The sequence below is a fragment of the Typopeltis vanoorti genome, chromosome 6 (assembly GCF_054136105.1).
Source record: "Typopeltis vanoorti isolate ZY-2024b chromosome 6, IOZ_Tvanoo_1.0, whole genome shotgun sequence".
NCBI lineage: Eukaryota > Metazoa > Arthropoda > Arachnida > Uropygi > Thelyphonidae > Typopeltis > Typopeltis vanoorti.
In genome coordinates, this window is record NC_143554.1 from 155435323 (window position 1) to 155456194 (window position 20872).

At 36.9% G+C, this 20872-nt stretch overlaps 1 protein-coding gene across 4 annotated transcripts in view; it reads left to right on the forward strand.

Annotated features, from left to right (window-relative positions):
- Positions 1 to 20872, forward strand: part of LOC150106126 (uncharacterized) — a 424317-nt gene that overhangs the window by 162526 nt on the left and 240919 nt on the right. For all 4 annotated transcript variants that reach the window (XM_090393871.1, XM_090393872.1, XM_090393873.1 and 1 more), the window contains one exon: positions 5962 to 6120. In XM_090393871.1, the coding sequence (XP_090249997.1) occupies positions 5962 to 6120 (159 nt within the window). The remainder of the gene's footprint in view (positions 1 to 5961; positions 6121 to 20872) is intronic.

Sequence of the window (20872 nt, forward strand, 5' to 3'; positions counted from 1 at the left end):
AAATAGGAAAGATCACAATTGCAAGGAATTTGATAAACTCCAGGAAGAGATAAAGTTGAGCATTTGTCTTTAGAAGAAGGAAAATGAGAAGACAACTTGTTAATAGGTGAATATGTAGTTGTTAAATCATATTTCTTTAAAATTCTTGTGATAGGTTCTGAAAAATAGTAGAACAACAAAAGTAGAACAATTAGTTTTGGCTCTTCTGATGAGGCATTTTATAATTCCTGTTTTTTGACAAGGATGATGGGCTGATTCTTTAAGAATATAACGACCTATGAACGTTGGTTTCCTGTATACTGTAGTTGTAGGAATATTTGAAGGTGACTGGATGAGGAGAACGTCTAAAAAAGATAACTGGTTGTTTTCTTCTATTTCCATAGTAAACTTTATACGATGATGCAAGGAATTAATAATGTTTAAAAAAGAAGGTAAAGAGATATAGATGATATAGATATACATATAGATATAGATAAAAAAGGTATAGATGACATCTTTACTATTTGGCCTCACAGCAAAAACTCTTTACCTTCTTTTTTAAACAGTATTAATTCCTTGCATCTTCGTATAAAGTTTACTATGGAAATAGAAGAAAACAACCAGTTATCTTTTTTAGACGTTCTCCTCATCTCCGGTCACCTTCAAATATTCATACAACTACAGTATACAGGAAACCAATGTTCACAGGTCGTTATATTCTTAAAGAATCAGCCCATCATCCTTGTCAAAAAACAGGAATTATAAAATGCCTCATCAGAAGAGACAAAACTAATTGTTCTACTTTTGATTATCTACAGAAAGAACTTTCTACTATCCAACAACACATGAAACTCAATGGCTCTTCTAAAATAAATACTCAACATTTTCTCAATTCTTATAATCCTCCACAAAAACAACGTTTCAATATGTCGAGTGCCTAATCCTTATATCTCCAGTATTGCAGAACCTATCGCAAGAATTTTAAAGAAATATGATTTAACAACTACGTATTCACCTATTAACAAATTGTCTTCTCATTTTCCTTCTCCTAAAGACAAACGCTCAACTTTATCTCTTCCTGGAGTTTATCAAATTCCTTGCAACTATGAACATCCAGTCTGTCCTATTTTGGACAGACTGGATGTTCTCTTGAAAGTTCTCACTAGCTTCTCCAACAACTTAACCACAACACCTGAACCACAGATAGGCCAATAATTTAATGCTTGAGTTTTATCACCTTCCTTAAGAAGTGGCAGAATCTTGCCCTCTTTTCACTCCTTTGGAACTCGACCCAGTGCAAGACTCATATTAAAAAAATATATTGAGGCAGATGTCATCTCCCTGGCACATTCCTTCAGAATATGTGGTGATAGATTATCAAGTGGCACAGCCTTATTAACATCAAGTTTGCTCAATTCCCCATACACCTCTTGTTCACTTACAGTCATTCTCTCTCTCTCTCTCCTCCCCATCATCAAATGATCCCAATCTCTCCATGATGTCACATTTACAAGAATGAAAAACCGTTATGAACTGTCGATTAAATATCTCCACTATATCTTCTGCAGCTGTTGTCCTTATACCATTTTCTCCAATCGATGTTGTCATCCTTCCATAATCATTCATTTTTTTTTGCTGGCTACACATTGTAAGAACTCCCTAGGATTCTTTTTGGTTCATTAGCTAACTGTTGCTCATACCTCTCTTTTGTTACCCTTAAAACCAAGTCACCCTCCTTGCCTGGTCTTTGTAATCCTCATGGAATTTGTTATTACCACTTCTCTTATGCTACCTCCATAATGCCTTTTTTCTCTGTATCGCATGCTTAATCTCATTCATCCATTTCACATCTACCTTATTTAACCTTCTGCCCGTTGGAATACATTTATACATGCTTCTACTAGATAGTTCTTGAATATCCCCCAAGCTGCATTGATCTCTTTTCTAACTTCATTCCATGCTACACCTGCAAGCTGTCTCCAGTGCTCCTCATAATCACCAGCTTTGTAGTTTCACATATACCCTTTTCTCACAGAGATCTTCCCACTGCTGGCAACCACCAACTAATCACTTCATGGTCACTCTCACCTAGAGGGTGATTTGACTTTTCATTTGAATTACATCCTTTAATGAGATGATCAAATTCAAGACCCCCAATCCTCGTGTGTTCTGTGTTACATACTGTCTGAAGAAGTTGCCCCTGAAAAACTCAAGAAATCCATTTTCTGTACTTTCAGTTGCTATCTCATCATCCTAGTGTATATTGACATAATTAAACCCATAATGATCACCCTTTTCTTATTTGCTTATCCAAGCAAATAAGACGAGGGTGATCATTATGGTGTATACATAGTTGATTATACTGTTAATGTGATTTATATTATACTGTTGTTGTGATTATACATCAATGATGTTGATTATACTTTCCATAGTCACTACCATCCACATTACCAGGTCTATAACAACATCCAACTAAGTATTTCACTCTATTCACCTCTATCTCACACCATACTGCCTCAAAATCACTGGCACTATTTCCTTCTTGCATCTCTACTTTGTATAGACATAACTCTCTCTGTCATTAATAGCACTTCCTCTCCCTTTTACTCTTTCTATCCTTACTAAACACATCATACCCTTCCATCTCTATTCCTGTCAGGATGTTATCCTCATCCAACCATGTGTCATTTATTCCAACAATTTTTGAGTAAATAGACTCAATTAATGCAACCATGTCATTTGCCTTGTTTCTTACACTTCTGGCATTTGTATACAAACACAGCAGCTTATTCTTGGATCTATAGCTAGTTGCACTGATACCAATTATTTCACGTGACTTCTTCTTGCTTAACTCGAGCCATTTCTTTTTTTCCTTGTTCATCTTAGAACTTTCTTCAAATCCAACTATTTTCCCTTGATCCCAGGTCTTCTCCTTCCCTTTTTCTTTTTGTGCACATGTGCATTCACATCCTCTTGGAGTATCTACCTTTCTCATGCTGTGTTCCTCTGTCCATCCTGAGCCTCTCCATTTCCCTGTCTGTCTTGCACACCTGCTCTCTCATTTTCTATACTCATGCTCATTTCTTCATTCATAACTTTTTCTACCTCTTCAATCTCTCCTGTCTTACTCTCCCATTATTCCATATCGCTTCTCACTTGATTCGATTCATTCTTTGCTCTCACTTCTCTACCTTCCAGTAGCAGTCTCCCCAAGCAACTCACATTAAAATTACTTAAATGCAATCCGTCACTCCTATATGTTCACTTTGTCCTTCAAACTCATTCCACGCATTAACAAACTGCAATCCTTTCTTCTCACACATTTCAGCTAACATATCATTCATAATTCTTGCTCTCTGCCTCATCTCACCACTGTCATACCTGGGCAACATGTTTACTACCTTTCCTATCACATTATTCTCTTTTATCCTTCTCAACAACCTCCTGATATCCAATCGTTCATGTTTTTTGTTTGCAGTCAAGTCATTTTTATCAATTACAACTACCAGCCTTATTCTTATTTCCTCTGCAAGAATTCATTAAAGCTATGAAGTACATAAATCCCTACTCATATCGAGGCATTTCCACTGGGGATCACTCATTTAAAGTTCGTAAATCAATTGTAAATTCAATGTTAAGATAAGAAAATTAAATAAAAAAAAAGAAAAGAAAAGAGATATAGAGTGAATCTAGGAACAGGAGGTGCTTACCTCCAGAGGTCTTGAATCCCAAATCCAGCTTTCAAAGAATTCAACATCTTGTCAGATATTAAAGTTAACTCAGTGCAGAATTCATACATTTTCTATACAGGTAGTCAAATGATTGATGCAGAACCATGTTATTAATTTCCTGTGGATAAGAAATAGTTACAGAAATTTTTTTTCACTTGATTACAAATTATATTATACTCAACAAGGAATTATATTCTTGTTTTGTTCCTTTACTCAAATATAAGCAAACAAAGTTTGTGAGTGAGGTATCTTCATGACTAGTTTACTTGTATTATACATAGAGGCTTGATTTCACAACATTTTTCAGGATTGATCTAATATGAAGATATCAAGGCTATCTCCTCAACCCTGTAACCACCTCTCAACAGTTTAAAAGTCTCAATCATATCACCTCTCCTTCTTCTATCCACCAAACTCTGCAGTCCACATTCTCTCAGCCGATCCTCATAACTATCCTTGTACAGTCCCACTTAATATTATTATTAAGTGACACCACCAAGGAGTCCAAGGATTTGTCAGGAGATGGCATTTCACTCCACATAATGCGTTGTCTATATTACATAATCCTTCATTGACACAACACTTTCTGCTGCTACTAATAGTATTTCTGTCTGTAGTTAGTTAGCATAAGATGTTGCAACACAGCCACGAGGCCCTAAAATGGATGTATGGCACCATCTCATGAAACAATACAAAACTACTGGTGGTAATGTATTTTTGTCTATAAATTGCATGTATACTCTGCTCAATTTGTCTATATGCAGGATAGAAGAAGGAGAGGTGATATAATTGAGACTTTTAAACTGTTGAGAGGTGGTTACAGGGTTGACACTGGGGAGTTCTTTCGCTTGGTTGAACAGCGGGAAGGAGTGATGACAAGAGGCCATCCCTGGAAGTTACTAAAGGAAACTGTGAGCAAGAGGGTGAGGAGTGGTTTCTTTGTGTGGAGGGTGGTTGAGCCATGGAATGCATTGCCTGATGGAGTTGTGGGAGCGAGAACGGTCAGTGAGTTTAAAGAGTGGTGTGATAGACTTTGTGTTTCTCAGGGGGGGACCTCCCCTTGATGAGTCTTGACAGACTTTATGTCTTAGAAAGGACCTCCCTCGATGAGTCTTTTGACTCCTTGGAGGCTTGAATAATAATAATAATAATAATAATATCCTCTAAATCTGTCTGATAGATATCTCTCAGCAATTTATGTGACACAATCTCTGAATTTGTCCTCTTACTTGAAATTGTTTTAGTCTGTCTTTATTCTCTCTCTCTCTCTCTCTCTCTCTCTGTAGTATGTGTCCTTATCACCCAGATATTCATGTAACTGATATTCATGCAAAGTCTGATATTCATCAAACATTGCAGCTATTGCTTTTCACTCTTTGCTCATCTTTATGCATATCCTTAAACTCTCATGTTTCCATTTATATTAGTATTATTATGCAGGTTCCTCCATGTTGTTGATTCATTGAGATTGCTTCTTCTAATTGCACAGTACCTGCTATAATTACCATCTCTCACTGATACCATTCAACATACAGGGTCTGCGCAGTTAGCCTAGTGGCTATGCGCTTTGCAACCATATGACTGGAGAAGGAGTGTCCTAGGTTCGATTCCTGTCGGTGATGTAAGGAGCTTAAGGATCTTCCTCAGTCATAGCCAAGTTAGCTGGTCTTGGGTGCGGACAGCAGGGTTTTCACCCAGTTTATCTGGGGTTTTTTTCATCCCTCAAGCAGGCAAACCGACCCTGTGAACACACATGGATACAGTCAGGAATACTTAAGACAATCCCTCCAGCCATAGGTCTGAATTGTCAGCTATGCCGGTCCTGAGCTGGGATAAAAAATAGGGGGGGGATTGAGGTGGTGCCGTACCTCCTCATAAAAGGGGCTCACGGCCGTTGAATCACCATACAAAATGAATGAATGAATGAATGAATGAACATATAAGCATTCAGTACACTTAACATTTGACATGCGCACGCGCGCGCACACACACACACACACACACCACCACCACACAATTTGAGAATAGCTCTGACATATTGTGTCTGCTGTATTCATCCTGAATTCAATGTTTTATAGAAATAATCTTATTCTATGACCACTAAATTAAAATACTATAATGTTAAAAGGAAACAAATTTTTCCATTATAGTCTAATTATAGGAAATTTATTATATGCTTTAATATATTTTAATTGACTCAAATAATGTGGAGAAAAGTTTTTAATATACTTGCTGTTAATTTCTTTTGCAGAACCACGAACGTATGTGTGAGCTGGCTATGGTCAAATGTCCAAATTGTAAATCAAAAATGCAACCATCAAAGTTAAGTACACACATCAGTAACAGATGTCCAATGGTACGCGCAACGTGCAAGCATTGTTCCAAAGAAATAAAAAAAGTTGATCTTCATGTATGTTTCACATGTAATTTGTATTTCATAATCATGGCTTTAAGAAAACATTTTCTTTAAGTGAGGTCATATTAAACTAAGTGAGGTTCATATTAATCTGATACCTTTTATTTATTTATTTGTTTTTTGCTGCTACCATTCATGAAAAGTTGATGTACAGAATATCATTGGTGGGTCATAGTTAAACTTTTCAGAAATTCTATTCTAGAAATCAAACATGAACATTTTTTCAACTGTTTATAAAGTTTCAAGTGAGCCAGATAGTGGTCCTACTTTAGGTGAATGAAAAGTCATCCATCAACTAAAGTCTTGTCTTTCAGTGGTAGACATGACTATGGTGAGAGAGTGATACTGTCACGATATATATATATATATATATATATAGAAAGTTTTTTTAACGTTGGGTGTATTATATGTTAAAGATACCAAAAAATTTTATACTTGGTTTTAATCCTTTTATATAATACACCCAAGGTAAAAAACTTTCTACATCTTTCTCTCATTCAGAGATTTTTATTAAGAAGGTCAAGCACCTTTTGTCTACTTATATATGAGGTATATATGACTTCTGCATTACTTCAACCTTGGTATCTCTCCCGGCTCTGACTTGCACTGAAGAGACCTCAATAAAGGTCGAAACTGGTCTGGGTAGTGGCCTTTCCCATTATGCATTACATTATACCTGCCTGAAAGGGGAGGGGGGTGCTTTGTATTATTGGATACATACTAAGGCAAGTGATATGAAGTCTTCAGCCTCTATATACAAGTAGCTCAGACGTGAATATATTTCATGCGCCAAGCTTTGAGAAAAGTTTGGGAAAAGGGTTAAAACCAAGTATAAAATTTCTTGGTATCTTTAACATATATATATTACTATTATTATTATTATTATTATTATTATATAACACCTCCAAGGAGTCGAAAGACTCATTGAGGGAGGGCACCTACTCTACAACTCTTCGTCTTCACCAACCACAACTATCTTCATCATCTACACCAGCGCTTCCCAAATTGTAGGCAGTGGCCCCCTTGGGGCGCCGTTAGTTTTGTTGAGTGGGGGCATGAAATAATTAAACCAAATTTAAAATGTTTTAAGACATTTTTTGTGCCATTTTAAATGTGTATGTAAGATGCTAAAAATGCAACATTTGCATTTGTTTTTTGTAATATTCCCTGTGTATGTTTTATATTGAATATAAATACAATAAATATTATAATAAAATATGTCTGTGTTACAATTTTTTTTTTCCGATGGAGGCCATAAAATATTTTAATTTTTGCAAAGGGGCCTTTACATCCATGTTTGGGAAGCACTGATCTACACCAAGCCATCTGCCACCGACCACCACTACTAGTATCATAGACAATCACAAACATCCATGCCCGTGTGCAGGATTCAAACCCACAGCCTGGTTTGAATTCAAACCCACAGTCAATAATTTTAATGACTTAAACCACCAAGATAATTAAGAATAAAAGTTTAATACGGACACAATGAAGTTGGCTTAACAATGAAACTAGTTGTGTCCATATTAAACATTTATTCTTAATTATCTCGGTGGTTTAAGTCATTAAAATTATTGAACATATATATATGTCCAAATATAAATAAATATATATAGTAAATATATGTATGTTGCCGGTCTGGTTGGCCGAGTGGGTGGAGAGCAGATACGCCAACCACTCGGCCAACCAGACCGGCAACATACATATATTTACTATATATATTTATTTATATTTGGACATATATATATGTTCAATAATTTTAATAACTTAAACCACCGAGATAATTAAGAATAAATGTTTAATATGGACACAACTAGTTTCATTGTTAAGCCAACTTCATTGTGTCCGTATTAAACTTTTATTCTTAATTATCTTGGTGGGTTAAGTCATTAAAATTATTGAACATGTTCATAAACCAAGTCAATCTGCATATAAATATATATATTATTCAGGCCTCCATGGAGTCAAAAGACTCATTGTGGGAGGTCTTTTCTAAGAAACAAGTCTGTCAAGACTCATCGAGGGAGGTCCTTCCTAGGAAACACAAAGGCTATCATACCACTCATTAAACTCATTGACCGTTCTCACTCTCACCACTCTATCAGGCAATGCATTCCATGGTTCAACCACCCTCCATGCAAAGAAACCACTCCTCACCCTTTTTCTCACAGTTTCCTTTCATAACTTCCAGGGATGGCCCCTTGTCAGGACTCCTTCTCACTGTTCAACCAAGCGAAAGAACTCCCCATTGTCAACCCCGTAACCACCTCTCAACAGTTTGAAAGTCTCAATCATATCATCTCTCCTTCTTCTATCCACCAAATTCTGCAGTCCGCACTCCCTCAGCCGATCCTCATAACTAACATTGTACAGTCCTGAAACCATCTTCGTAATCTGCCTCTGTACCTTTTCCACAGTTAATTTATCCCATTTAAATCCTGAGGACCAGATCTGGGAACAATAGTCTAAGTGTGGTCTGATCAGAGTCTTATACAACAGAACAATAACCCTTTTATCTCTGCAGGTCAGTGTCCTTCTCATTATTGCAATCCTCTGTGTTACCTTCACCACCTTTGCAATATGTCCCCTAAATTTCAGGTTTCTATCAATCATCAACCCCAGATCTCTTGTCTCTCCTACTTCCTCTAATTTAACTCCTCCCATAGAGTATGCAATGTGCCATCGATGTTTCCCAAACCTTAAGACCTTACATTTTGCTGCATTAAACTGAAACCCCCATTCATTTGCCCATCTATTTAGCTTATTCAAATCCTCTTGCAGGGCTACCACATCTGCACTATTACTAATAACCCTTCCCAGCTTTGCATCATCCACAAACAACTGAATATCCCATTGCAACCCATTGCAATCTTTATATCAATGGACAATATCATTGATATAAAGGTTAAACAATATAGGTCCCAGTACTGAGCCCTGTGGAACCCCACTTGTAACCTTCTGCCTCTTTGGTATTGCTCCAACATACACAACTCTCTGATACTAATCGGACAGCCAATCCTGAATCCAGTTGACCAATCTGACATCCAGAGTCATGTGCCGCAACTTGAATATCAGCTTATCATGTAGCACCCTGTCAAATGCCTTTGCTAAGTCTAGGAAAATGGCAATATATGCCTTTCCTTCATCTAATGCTCTTGTAACTTTATTATAAAATACTAACATATTGCTAAAACAAGAGCGCCCCTTCAAAAATCCATGTTGACTCTCACAGATAATATTACCCTCATGTGTATATATATATGTAGAAAGTTTTTTACCTTGGGTATATATTATGTTAAAGATACCAAGCAATTTTTTAGGTCTGGTTCCCACTGACGAGACCTCAATAAAGGTCGAAACTGGTATGGGTAGTGACCATTACCTTAATGCATAGCATCATACATTTCTGCAAGGAAATGTGCCTTACATTAGGGGGAATATTCTAAGGAAAGTGATCAGAGCCTACTCCACCTTTGCAGCGAGTTGCCTAGTGTTGCACTACGTGCAGCCGCAAACTTGACTTACTTGTCTGTTTGCTTACTTGGGAAAAAGGATTAAAAACCTAGCTTATAAAATTGGTTGGTATCTTTAACACATATATATATGAAAAAGCTTTAGTGACTGATACCAAGAGAAAAAAGATGACATGGTATATTTGAAAAGATACTACTAGTTTACTAGTTTCGTTTACTAGTTTACTAGTAGTATCTTTTCAAATATACCATGTCATCTTTTTATTCTCTGTATCAGTCATTAAAGCTTTTTCATAATAATCCAACCGAGTAAAAATGAATTCTGAAAAAAAAAAAAAAAATAAAATAAAATATATATATATATATATATATACATACATACATATACAGATTAGATGAATGTGTAAACTTACAACAAATAAAAATCAATTGTATAGGGAAATATGTTGGGTTTATTTGGCTGTAATAATATAAAAGTGAAAACCAACTAGTTTTGCCACAGATACTTGTGGCTTCTTTTGGGTTAGGATGAACAAAAAAATACAATAAAAGGTTAACCTGAACTATAACATTCTGAAAATACAGAACATGTAGGCACAATTACAGTATTAGAAAGGAAAACCACATGGAGCATGGGAACTTTCACAGGTTGGTTATTGTTCAGTGATGTGTGCAAGATAGTCGTGTGAAAAGTTAGTATATCTTAGCTTAACTTTTGTATTTAAATATAAATAAGAGGATGAGCATTTATTTCACACATATTGATAAATTTCATACTTAAGATTTCAGCCGTTTATCAGAAGATTAAGTTTATCTAGGGTAGCAATAATAGTACCTCTGTGTCTTATGCCGTTCCCACTGAATACTGAAATAAATGTGTGCTGTTACTGCACAGTTTGTGTTTGAAACTGTTTTATGTTGTTGAGATAAAATACAGCATCTCAACGAAAACCAACCATAGCTATAGACTGAGACACCCTCATTCAGTCCTGGGGAAAAAAAAAGAAAAATGCTGATATTATTATATTATTATTAAATATAATAATATAATATAATGGGAGACCCATCCTAGACAACACAAAGTCATACTATTCCTAAAACCTGTTAACTGTTTGCATGATCACCATCCTAGCGTATAGTGCATTCCATGATTCAATCACCCTCAATGCAAATAAGCCACTTTTTATTATCTTACTCACCACTTCTTTTGCAATTTCCATGAATGACCTCTTGTCCTTGTTCCTTTCTATTGTTCTGCTATAAGTTTGAATATCTTAATCATGTCACCACTTCATCTTCTAGCTAAACAACACTGCAGTTTGCATGGTTTCATGGATACCCATAGTCCATCCTCATAACCAACATTGTACAGCTATGTTATTATTTTTATTGCACTTTGTATCCTTTCCAAGGTTACTCTCCTATTGGTGGATCACAAATTTCAAGCCCTCATATTTAACTGAATTGATGAACTGCATCCACATTCCTTTGCCCAAATTTCCTTATTCAAATCCATCTGATGGGCCACAACATGGGAATTACTACTAATAACAATTCTTAGCCTTACATCATCATCACATTATCTACCTACAATCCAGCAACAATATAATTAACAAAGATTAAACAGCAAAGGATTCAGTACTGAGTTCACTGTAGTCTCACTTATAACTTTCCTTGATACTCTTTTCTCCACTCATATTTCTCAGACAGCCAGTTACCTAATTCACTAATCTCATATCTAACTGTATGTGCTGCAATGTAAATGTCAACATTTTGTAAGGATCACTATCAGATGATTTTACAAAAAAAAAAAAAAAAAATCAGTACGAGTACATGATTTTCCCTCATCAACTGTTTTCATTACTTAGTCATAAAGCACAAGTGGATTACTAAAACAACAATTCCCCTCAACAAATTCACCTGACCTTCTCAGACATTATTACACTCAATTCTGCCAATTCTGTACACTATCTCTCACTAATTTCTCCAAAATCTTAACAACTACAGAAGAAATACAAACTGCCCCCCCCCATTGTACCACAACCCTTATACAATGACACTATCTTACTCTCCTTTAGCTACTTAGACACTTTTTCTAGTAGTGAGACTGTTAACAAATAGCCAGTTCCTTAACACCTTCTCTCCAACTCGTGGCTATATCTCATCCAGTCTCACCATCTTCTTGACTTCCAGCATACATAATATTCAAAATACATTCTCTGCATTCTCTGCAAAATACATTCTCTTATTAATCTCTCCCTTGACATGAATTAACTCATTTTATATAGTCATCCACTTTATACCAAAACACCAAAACAAAAGAGATGATGAGAGATCTGGGAGTGGTGGTAGAATAAGATCTGAAATTAAGCGGCCACATTAACCTCTCTTTTTCTGCCTGACGTGCAGAAAAAGAGAGGTTATGATGCCATTGTATAAGGCCTTGATCAGGCCTCATATGTATTATTGTGCACAGATTTGGTCACAAGTTTTCATCGTGATGAGGATATGTTAGAAAGGGTTCAGAGAAGATCCACAAAAGTGGTCAGTGGTCTTTGAAATGTGGAGTACGAGGACAAATTGAGAGAACGTAAATCCTCCTCTTCCTCCTATTCGTTAATAGGAGGAGGAGGGGGGATATGATTGAGACACATAAGCTAGTCAGGGGTTGTTATCAGGTTGACATGGAATAGAATTTTCATAGAAAAGAGAGGGGGATAGAACAAGAGGCCATCCCTGGAAACTGTATAAGGAGGGTGTGAGCAGAGGAGTGAGAGAAGGTTCTTTACATATAAAGTGGTTGGTGAATGGAAGGCCCAGTTGGATGAACTTTGTGTATAATAGTTCATACCTCCCACTATGAGTCCCTGACTCCATAGAGGTCAGATGTTAATAATAATAATAATAAGAAACATTTTATCTTTTAAACTTAAGGTGTATATTTTGCCATTGCTGCTGATAAATATTGATTAAATATCTCCATGCACTGCTAGTATCTTTCTCTTCAAGTTTTTCTACCCATGGAACTTCCCCTAGCTGATTTACAAGATTATTATAGTTTCCTGCCTTATAATTGTACATAAATTTCAGTTGTTTGCAGATGAAGTAAAGCTTAGAAGAGTTATTGGAGAGGGGGGAAAATGAATAAAGAGTTCAATTTAATGCAACAATGTAAGGTATCAAAGTTGGGAATTGTAGAGGAAGTGGAGGAGGCAAGAGACCTTGGATTGATGACTGATAGAAACTTGAAGTTTAAGTGACATATCACAAAGATGGGGAAGATAATCCGACAATTACTGCAATACTGAGAAGCAATGCTGACCAGAAGAGATAGAAGATTGATGATTCTATTGTATAAAGCCAAAAAACCTGCTTCTCATTCCCCTATTCACACCCTCTTTATACAGTTTCCAGGGATGACCACTGATTCTCTCCTGATCTCCCACTATTTTCTGTAGAACCTCTCCAGCATTCATCCTATAACAACCCCTTACCAACTTATAGGTCTCTATCATATCCCCCCCCTCTTCCTCCTGTCCACCGGACTCTGCAAATTACATTTTCTCAATCTTTCCTCATACTCGAAATTCTAGAGGTTAGAAACTACCTTAGTCAGTTGCCTCTGGATCCTTTCCAACATCTCCTCATCCTTCTGAAAACTAGGTGACCAAATCCAGGCACAACAGTCCATGTGTGTGGCCTAATGAAAGCCTTATACAATAGAACAAGAATCTCCCTACTTCTACAAGTCAGTGTCCTCCCCATCATTCCCAGAAGCCTTTGTGTTGTCTTCACAATTTTGGCTATATGTCCCCTAAATTTCAGATCCTTACCAACTATTCCCTCCCAGATCTCTTGTTTCCTCCATCTCCGACAATATATTCTCACCAAGCATAAATTCTTCATCCCATCTTTGTTTTCCAAATTTTAAACCTTACATTTTGCAACATTGAATGCACATCCCCATTCCTGTGTCCAATCACTCAATTTATTCAAGTCTTCTTGTAAGGCCACAACATCTTCTCTACTCTTCATGGTTCGTCCCAACTTTGCATCATCTGCAAACAACTGAATATCTTCATCCAAATCTTCACCAATATCATTAATATACAAGTTAGAGAGCAATGGCCCTAAAACAGACTAGTGGTGTGCTCCTCAGGTACACCACTAGTAACTTTTCTTTTCCTGTATATCGCTTCCCAATACACAACTTGATGATACCTATCAGATAGCCAGTCTCCAATCCAGTGCATCAATCTAATATCCAACTCCATCCACTCTAGTTTGACTATCAACTTATGATGCTGTAATCTATCAAAAGCCTTTGCAAAATCTAAGTATATTACTGTGCTCAGATTTGGTTACTAGAATTTGAAGGTGATTTGGAGAGGGTGCAGAAGCAGATAACAAAAATGATCAATGATATCAGGATTTGACAATATTAGTGAGGAGTATACTGAGAGCATGGACTGCATTTAATAGATAAAAGAAGAAAAGGTGATGTGATCAAGATGTTTAAAGTGGTGAGAGGTAGTTAAAATGATGACACTGGAGAAACTTTTCATAGGGTAGAACAAGGGAGACATTCCTTGTAGTTATGGATAGAAGGGGGGTTGGACTGTGAAATATATTGTTGCCTGATGTAGTAGCGAGAGCACGAAGAGTGAATGAGTTTAAGAAGTAGCATGTTAAACTTTGTGTTGTCTAAGATATGCCTCCCACAATTAGTTTGTGATGCTATGGAAGTCCTGAATAATAATAAACCCCTTTCTTTTTGATTCTTCAACATGTATATTCATTGTACAAATGAAAATTACATTGTCACATTCACTAGCTGGATACAAGGATCACATCTTATAATCATATCCTCTTATGATTATAAATCTCATGTTCTATTTACTACACATTGCCTGATAGTCTTCTCTCAAGAATTCTAGAAATTCCATTCTTTCACTTAGTTTATACTGCTATGGTTACAGTTTCCAGTAATGATCACTCGCTTTGCACCTGCAAAACATACATTTCATTCCTGATTCCAATAATCACTGTGCCGGCTGATGCTATCATTGTCACCAATTTATTTTCTTTATTTCTGATACTCCTTTCTTAATTTCTGATCTTCAACTTGTTATCGGTTCATTCCATAGACCAGCTACCATCTTGGTCACTCGCCTTTAGATCCTCTCTACCTCCTCCTCATTAAGAAGAAACCCTGGTGCCCAGATCTGGGCACAGTAGTCAAGATGGGCATTTATCAATTCTCAATAAAGAGGAATGATAACCTGCTTGTCTCTGCTTGTCAAAGTATTCTTAAGTAACCAAGAGATTTGATGAGTTAATTAGCCACTTTTGCTATGTGCCCCCTCCAAACTTCAACTCCCTATCTATCCACCAACACTCCGAAATCCCTGGCTTTGTCAATTTCCTGGAGTACAGTTCCATCGATGTGGTATACCTCTGATAATCTTTTCATCCCAAAATGCATAACCTTACACTTGCCATATTAAACTGACATCCATTTTCCTTAGCCCAGTCTGCAATCTATCCAAATCATCCTGCAAAATTTTGACTTCATGTATATTCACTTTTGCTCTACCCATCTTTGCATCATTGGCAAATAACTGAACAGTTCCTCTCAGACACTTTCTTATATCATTAATGAATAAATTAAATAGCAGTGGTTCAAGAACAGAGCCCTGCGGCACACCACTAGTCACAGGCCTTCTTTTGGACTCTACTCCTGAGTAAACTACTCTCTGATATCTCTCCATCAACCATCCTCCTGTCCATCTTGCAATCCTATATCTATCCCCATGTGCTGCAGTTTACTGATTAGAATTCCATGTGATATCCTGTCAATGGCCTTTGCAAAGTCCAGCAGTATCACTGTAAACCCATTACCCTTATCCAGTTCAGCTGTCACTGTATTGATGCTGCCCCCAAAACAGTATCCCATTTCCATCTATCCATTCCTGTATTTTGCTCTTGACTAATTTCTCCAATACCTTGACAATAACTCCTGATATGCTCATCAGTCGGTAATTTGTAACAGCAGTCTTGGAGCCTCCTTTATGCAATGGAACTATTTTCCCCTCTTTCCACTCCCTCAGGACTAACCCAGAGCTCAGTCTTAAATTAAACAATATGGTCAAGGGCACTGACAATTCCTTTGCTGCATCATGTAAGACTCGAGCTGGTATACCATCTAATCCCACAGATATATTCAAATTAAAGTTCTGTAATATACTATTCACCTCCATTTCATTCACCTCAATTCCCATATAAGCCATTGGTTCCCTCATTCCCTCAATATCACTGTCTGGATGATGTACTCTTAGTAATTCTACAATTTCGTCTGATTCAGTTACCTCCCTACCATCAACATTCCTTAAAATCATTCTGGCATATTAATTTTTTCTTTTACTTGCAGCATATTGAAAGAACTGTTTGGGATTCTCTTTAGCCTGCGTTGCTAATTTCCTTTCATAATCTGCTTTTGTTTTCTTACCATACTATATACCCTTCTGGTCTGTGCTTTATACTGTTCATGGGCCTGCTGGTCACCTTTCTCCTTAAATTCCCTCCACAGTTGTTTCTTTTTTTTGCAGCTCAAGCTTAATAGTGTTATTCATCCATTTAACCCCTACTTGATTTACAATCCGGACTCTAGATATACAGTCAGCCATTACCTCCTTCAAATGCTTCTTTACCACTTTCCGTGCACTATCAATCTCCAGTCCTCACAGTTTTACTTGCGATGGCACTGAACCAAGCAATCTCCTAAGCATATCATACTTACCAGCCTGGTAATTCCACATGTACCCTTTCTTAATTGAAAATTCCACACATTTAGCCACCTCCCAGGTCAAGACCTTATGATTACTCTCACTAGTGGCAGCAACGTGGTCATATTCATAGTCAAATTCTCAGATGCAGTTACTAGATTGAGCACTCTTGAATCCCTAGTATATTCCATTACATGCTGTCTCAGGTCGTTATCCCTTAGTAACTTGCATAAAATCCATTTCCTTCCTCCCAGGTGTCCTTTCCTCTTTCCAATGGCTCAATGTTATCATAGTTGAAATCCCCCCATAATAATACCTGTCCTCCACTCATTGAGTCTGTTTCCTATACATGCTATCTCCATCATCTATTCCATTGGCTGGTCTATAGCAGCACCTAACTGTATATTTTGTCCTGCTGGCCTCAGTCTCACACCAGATAGCCTCAAATGTGCTTATTTTCACTATCCTGCAGTTGAACTTCTGTTCTCTTTGGTTGCAGTTCATCAGATATCATCAGTAACAATATTTTTTTAAAACTAAATAACTTATCTTTCGGAGCTCTTCAAATGCAGTCCTACCATCAAACATGCCACCTGATGGCAGAGTGTATATTGGGCACATGGTAAATGACACAGCAGGTTATAGTATGAGAAGAAGATGCAAAAGATGGTAGATTTATATGGATTTATTTCAATTGCAGGTGAATTACCAGGTCTTATATGGAGGTAGCATGATTTTTCTCCCAGAAAATCGTATTTTTCATCCTGCATACAGACAAATCAGCCTTAAGAACACACGCAATTTACAGACAAAAAATACTATGATGGTGGTGGGCAGCAGAAGGCTTGGTGTAGGTGATGACAATGATTGTGTCAATTCACTGTAGTTGGTGGATTAAGTGATAGAAATAGAGAGTTGCAGAATAGGTGCCCTCCCTCGATGAGTCTTTGCACTCCTTGGATGTGTCATGTTATAATAATAATAATAATCATGGTAGATTGGTAGAAAAATGAATAAGGAATGGTAACAAAGATAGCATGAAAGATATAAGCACAAGTGAGAATATTAAGAAAGAATTGGTAAGGTTTAAGAATGAATTAAGAGTGAGATAGAACAATTGGAGAAGAGGTTAGAATTTCGAATTTAAGAAGGAAAGTGGCAGTTGAGTCAGAGATGAACGATTGTGGTGGAAAAGCTGAAAGTAGTGTAGTGCTGTATGGTAATAATATAGTGAAAGATGTGAAAATGAAGAAGGTGTTACAGGTATGTCTGACAGTAGCAACAATAGGAAGAGTGATTAGGCTATGGAGAGGAGAGGAAAAGCAGAGGAATTGACTTTGTTGGTTGGAACAAATGACTTGCAAGGAAGTGTGAATGGGGTAGCACATGTTTAAAGTGTTGCTAGAGACAGTGTAGCAAAAGAATGTGTTGCTAGGGTATGATAATGGAGAGCTGAGAAGAAGAGCAGTGATCACAAATAGCATGGTAGCTAGAATGTGCAGGAAGAGAGAATTTGAATTTGTTGATGTGTGGGATAAATTTGAAGGTAGGAGAGCTGTTTTCTACAGATGGTCTGCATTTGAGAGAGAGAGAGTGGAAGTGAGAAGCTGCATAGATTGTTGATGAGAGGAGGTGAGCATGTAGCCAGTGTCATAGAAATGGAAATTAGACAGTGGAACTGCAAATGTAAGATACCAGAATTGTGAGATAAGGGACAAAGGAAGACAAAATAGAGATGGCTTTGGTGGGATCAACAGAGTCAAATTACTGGAATGATGCATAATTTATATATGGGATATATATGCAATTTAATTTATATATCGGATAAGGAATTGTGGGAAGTGTAAAGAGTATTAGGAATAAGCGTACAGAGTTTGTGGTCTTGATACAGTTAGTCAGCCCGCATATCATTGATGTCAATGGGACATAGTTAACAGAGTATGATGTGCTTACAGAAATTTTTTTGATTGCTACAGAATTTTTTTGAAAAGAGAAAAAAGATAAAAGAGGAGATGGATATTATGGTTTCAGACCAGTTATATCCTCTCAAGGTGGAACTTGAGACCATTTGATGTGAAGTTGAAGTTAGCAAAAATTTTAGATATTTAGTGGGATGTTGCTATAAGGCCTGGGAATTCAGAGGGAGAAGATTCTGAAATGTTCAGACTGATGAGCGACAGGAGGTTTATAAAAATGGGAAATTAATTATGGCAACATTGACTGGAAGCTGGAAATATCATGTGTGAGTAAGGAAGATTGAGTTTCTTGAGCTACTCAGGGACAACTATCTTGTGAATCATGTAGTTGAGGCAACATGTGGGACTCGAGTGTTAGATTTAATAATATCATTTCATACAGTATGATAGAAGATGTCACTCCATTGCCACCAGTTCGGGAGAGTGGGTACAGTGATTACAATGATAAATTAAGGAAACATATTGGTGATGTTGATGAGATGTGGATCCTCAGAAAAATTCTTAGAGTCCCATGGACTGCCAAAAAAACTACTTAGAAATATTAGAGATAATTGGAGAAGATAGGAATCTGCTGAAAGCCATTAAGAAAAGGAAAACCACCTACCTTGGTCACATACTAAGGCATGAATCCCTACAAAAAACACTTTCAGAAGGAATGATACAAGGAAAATGAAGAAGAGGAAGACAAAGAACAGATTGGATGGGAAATATTAAGGACTGGACCTTTTTTTCCTATGAAGAATGCAAAAGAGAAGCAAAAAAAAAAAAACCATACATGGTGGAAGCTCACGGTAGTCAACCTCCTGGAAGGAGATGACATCTGACAAAAAAAAAAAAAAAATTCGTGAGGGATTTGGTCCAGAATAAATTACTTATGGCAGTGTTAGATTGTATTCCTCAGGTTCGGAGGATAAATAAAGTAGCAATAAAATGAATGAATCATGAAATTATGCAAGAACTTCTGAGCAAGAGGATGTTATTGAGGGAATATAAAGAAAACAGGGTACCAATTAGCAGCATGAGGAGTATAAGGGGAAAGCTTGGAAGGTGACAAGTGTAGTAAGGAAAGAGAAATTTTCATATGAAAGCTGAAGTAGCAAAGCAAAGCCCTAGAGAATTTTATGGTTATATTACTAGTAGAAAAACAGGGGTGAATATGGAAGGCTGACTTTAGTTGCTGCAGATGGAACAGGAGTCACATCTGCTGAAGATATAGTGGAAATGTTTAATGAGTATTTTGTTAGTATATTTCATGTAGGAGGGATAAGGTAGTGTTGAACAGCAATAGGAAGGAAGATAGACAACTCACAGTACAAGAATGGAAACTTTAAAATTTTAATTAACCATGATGTTAATAAGCCTGTGGGATTGGATGGGATAGCACTACATATATTAAGGAAATGTACAAAGGAACTGGCTGTAACCTTCACTTTGACTGTTCAACAGAAGTCTGGCAACAGGCACAGTACCAGAAGAGTGGAAAGAAGGAAAAATAGTTCATAAGGGAGAATCCATGTCCGTAGTGTCAAACTATAGGCCAATGCAGGGCCGTTTCTACATTTTGCAGACCCTGTGCGAAATGGAAAAGCAGGGTCCCTGAAAGTTAGTAACATTTATGGAAATTTTAAATGGAAGAATATCTTGTTAATTAATTAATTAAATCAACTATGAAGTGTTTGTATGTACATGATATATTATTTTATTATGTAAGTACATATTATCATATAAATACACCAGAACGATGATTTATTTAATAATATAAATAATAATATAAAAATAAGAAAAAAATATCCATTTTTACTATAAAGAATGAAATATATGTATAACAACTTATAAGATTTAAAAGAAATCTTAATATATTAAATTTTATTTAACCTAATGCGCTTATCAATAAAATCATTTATAACTATCTTCTTCTTCTTCTTCTTCTTCTGCAGCTTCTCCCACTTAAGTGAGGTCACTGTTTGTAATGAGTCTCCTCCACACCTTCCTGTCTTGGGCTGTCACTACATCCAAGTTTCTTCATCTTCAAGTCCTCTTCTACCAGCTCCCTCCATCTCTTCTTTGGCCGCCCACGCTTCCGCCTTCCTTGCACATCCATCTGCATGACCCTTCTTCCCACATATTCGTCCTCCCTCCTCATCACATAACCAAACCATCTCAACCTTGCCTCCTGTATTTTTGCTCCTAAGTTCATAACTTTCACTGTTCCCCTGACATAGTCATTTCTCAGACGATCCTTTCTGGTCACACTGCACATCCACCTAAGCATTCTCATCTCTGCTACTTCCATCCTGTTGATGTTATTTTTCCTCAGGGCTACAGTTTCTATAGCATATGTCATAGCTGGCCTCACTACTGTCCTATAAATTTTGCCTTTCAGATTGATCGGCACCCTCTTATCGCATAACACTCCAGCCATCTCCCTCCATTTCCTCCAACCCGCTTGTATCCTGCATCCCACTTCCTTCTCAGCTCCTCCATCTTCTTCCACTGTTGAACCTAAGTATCT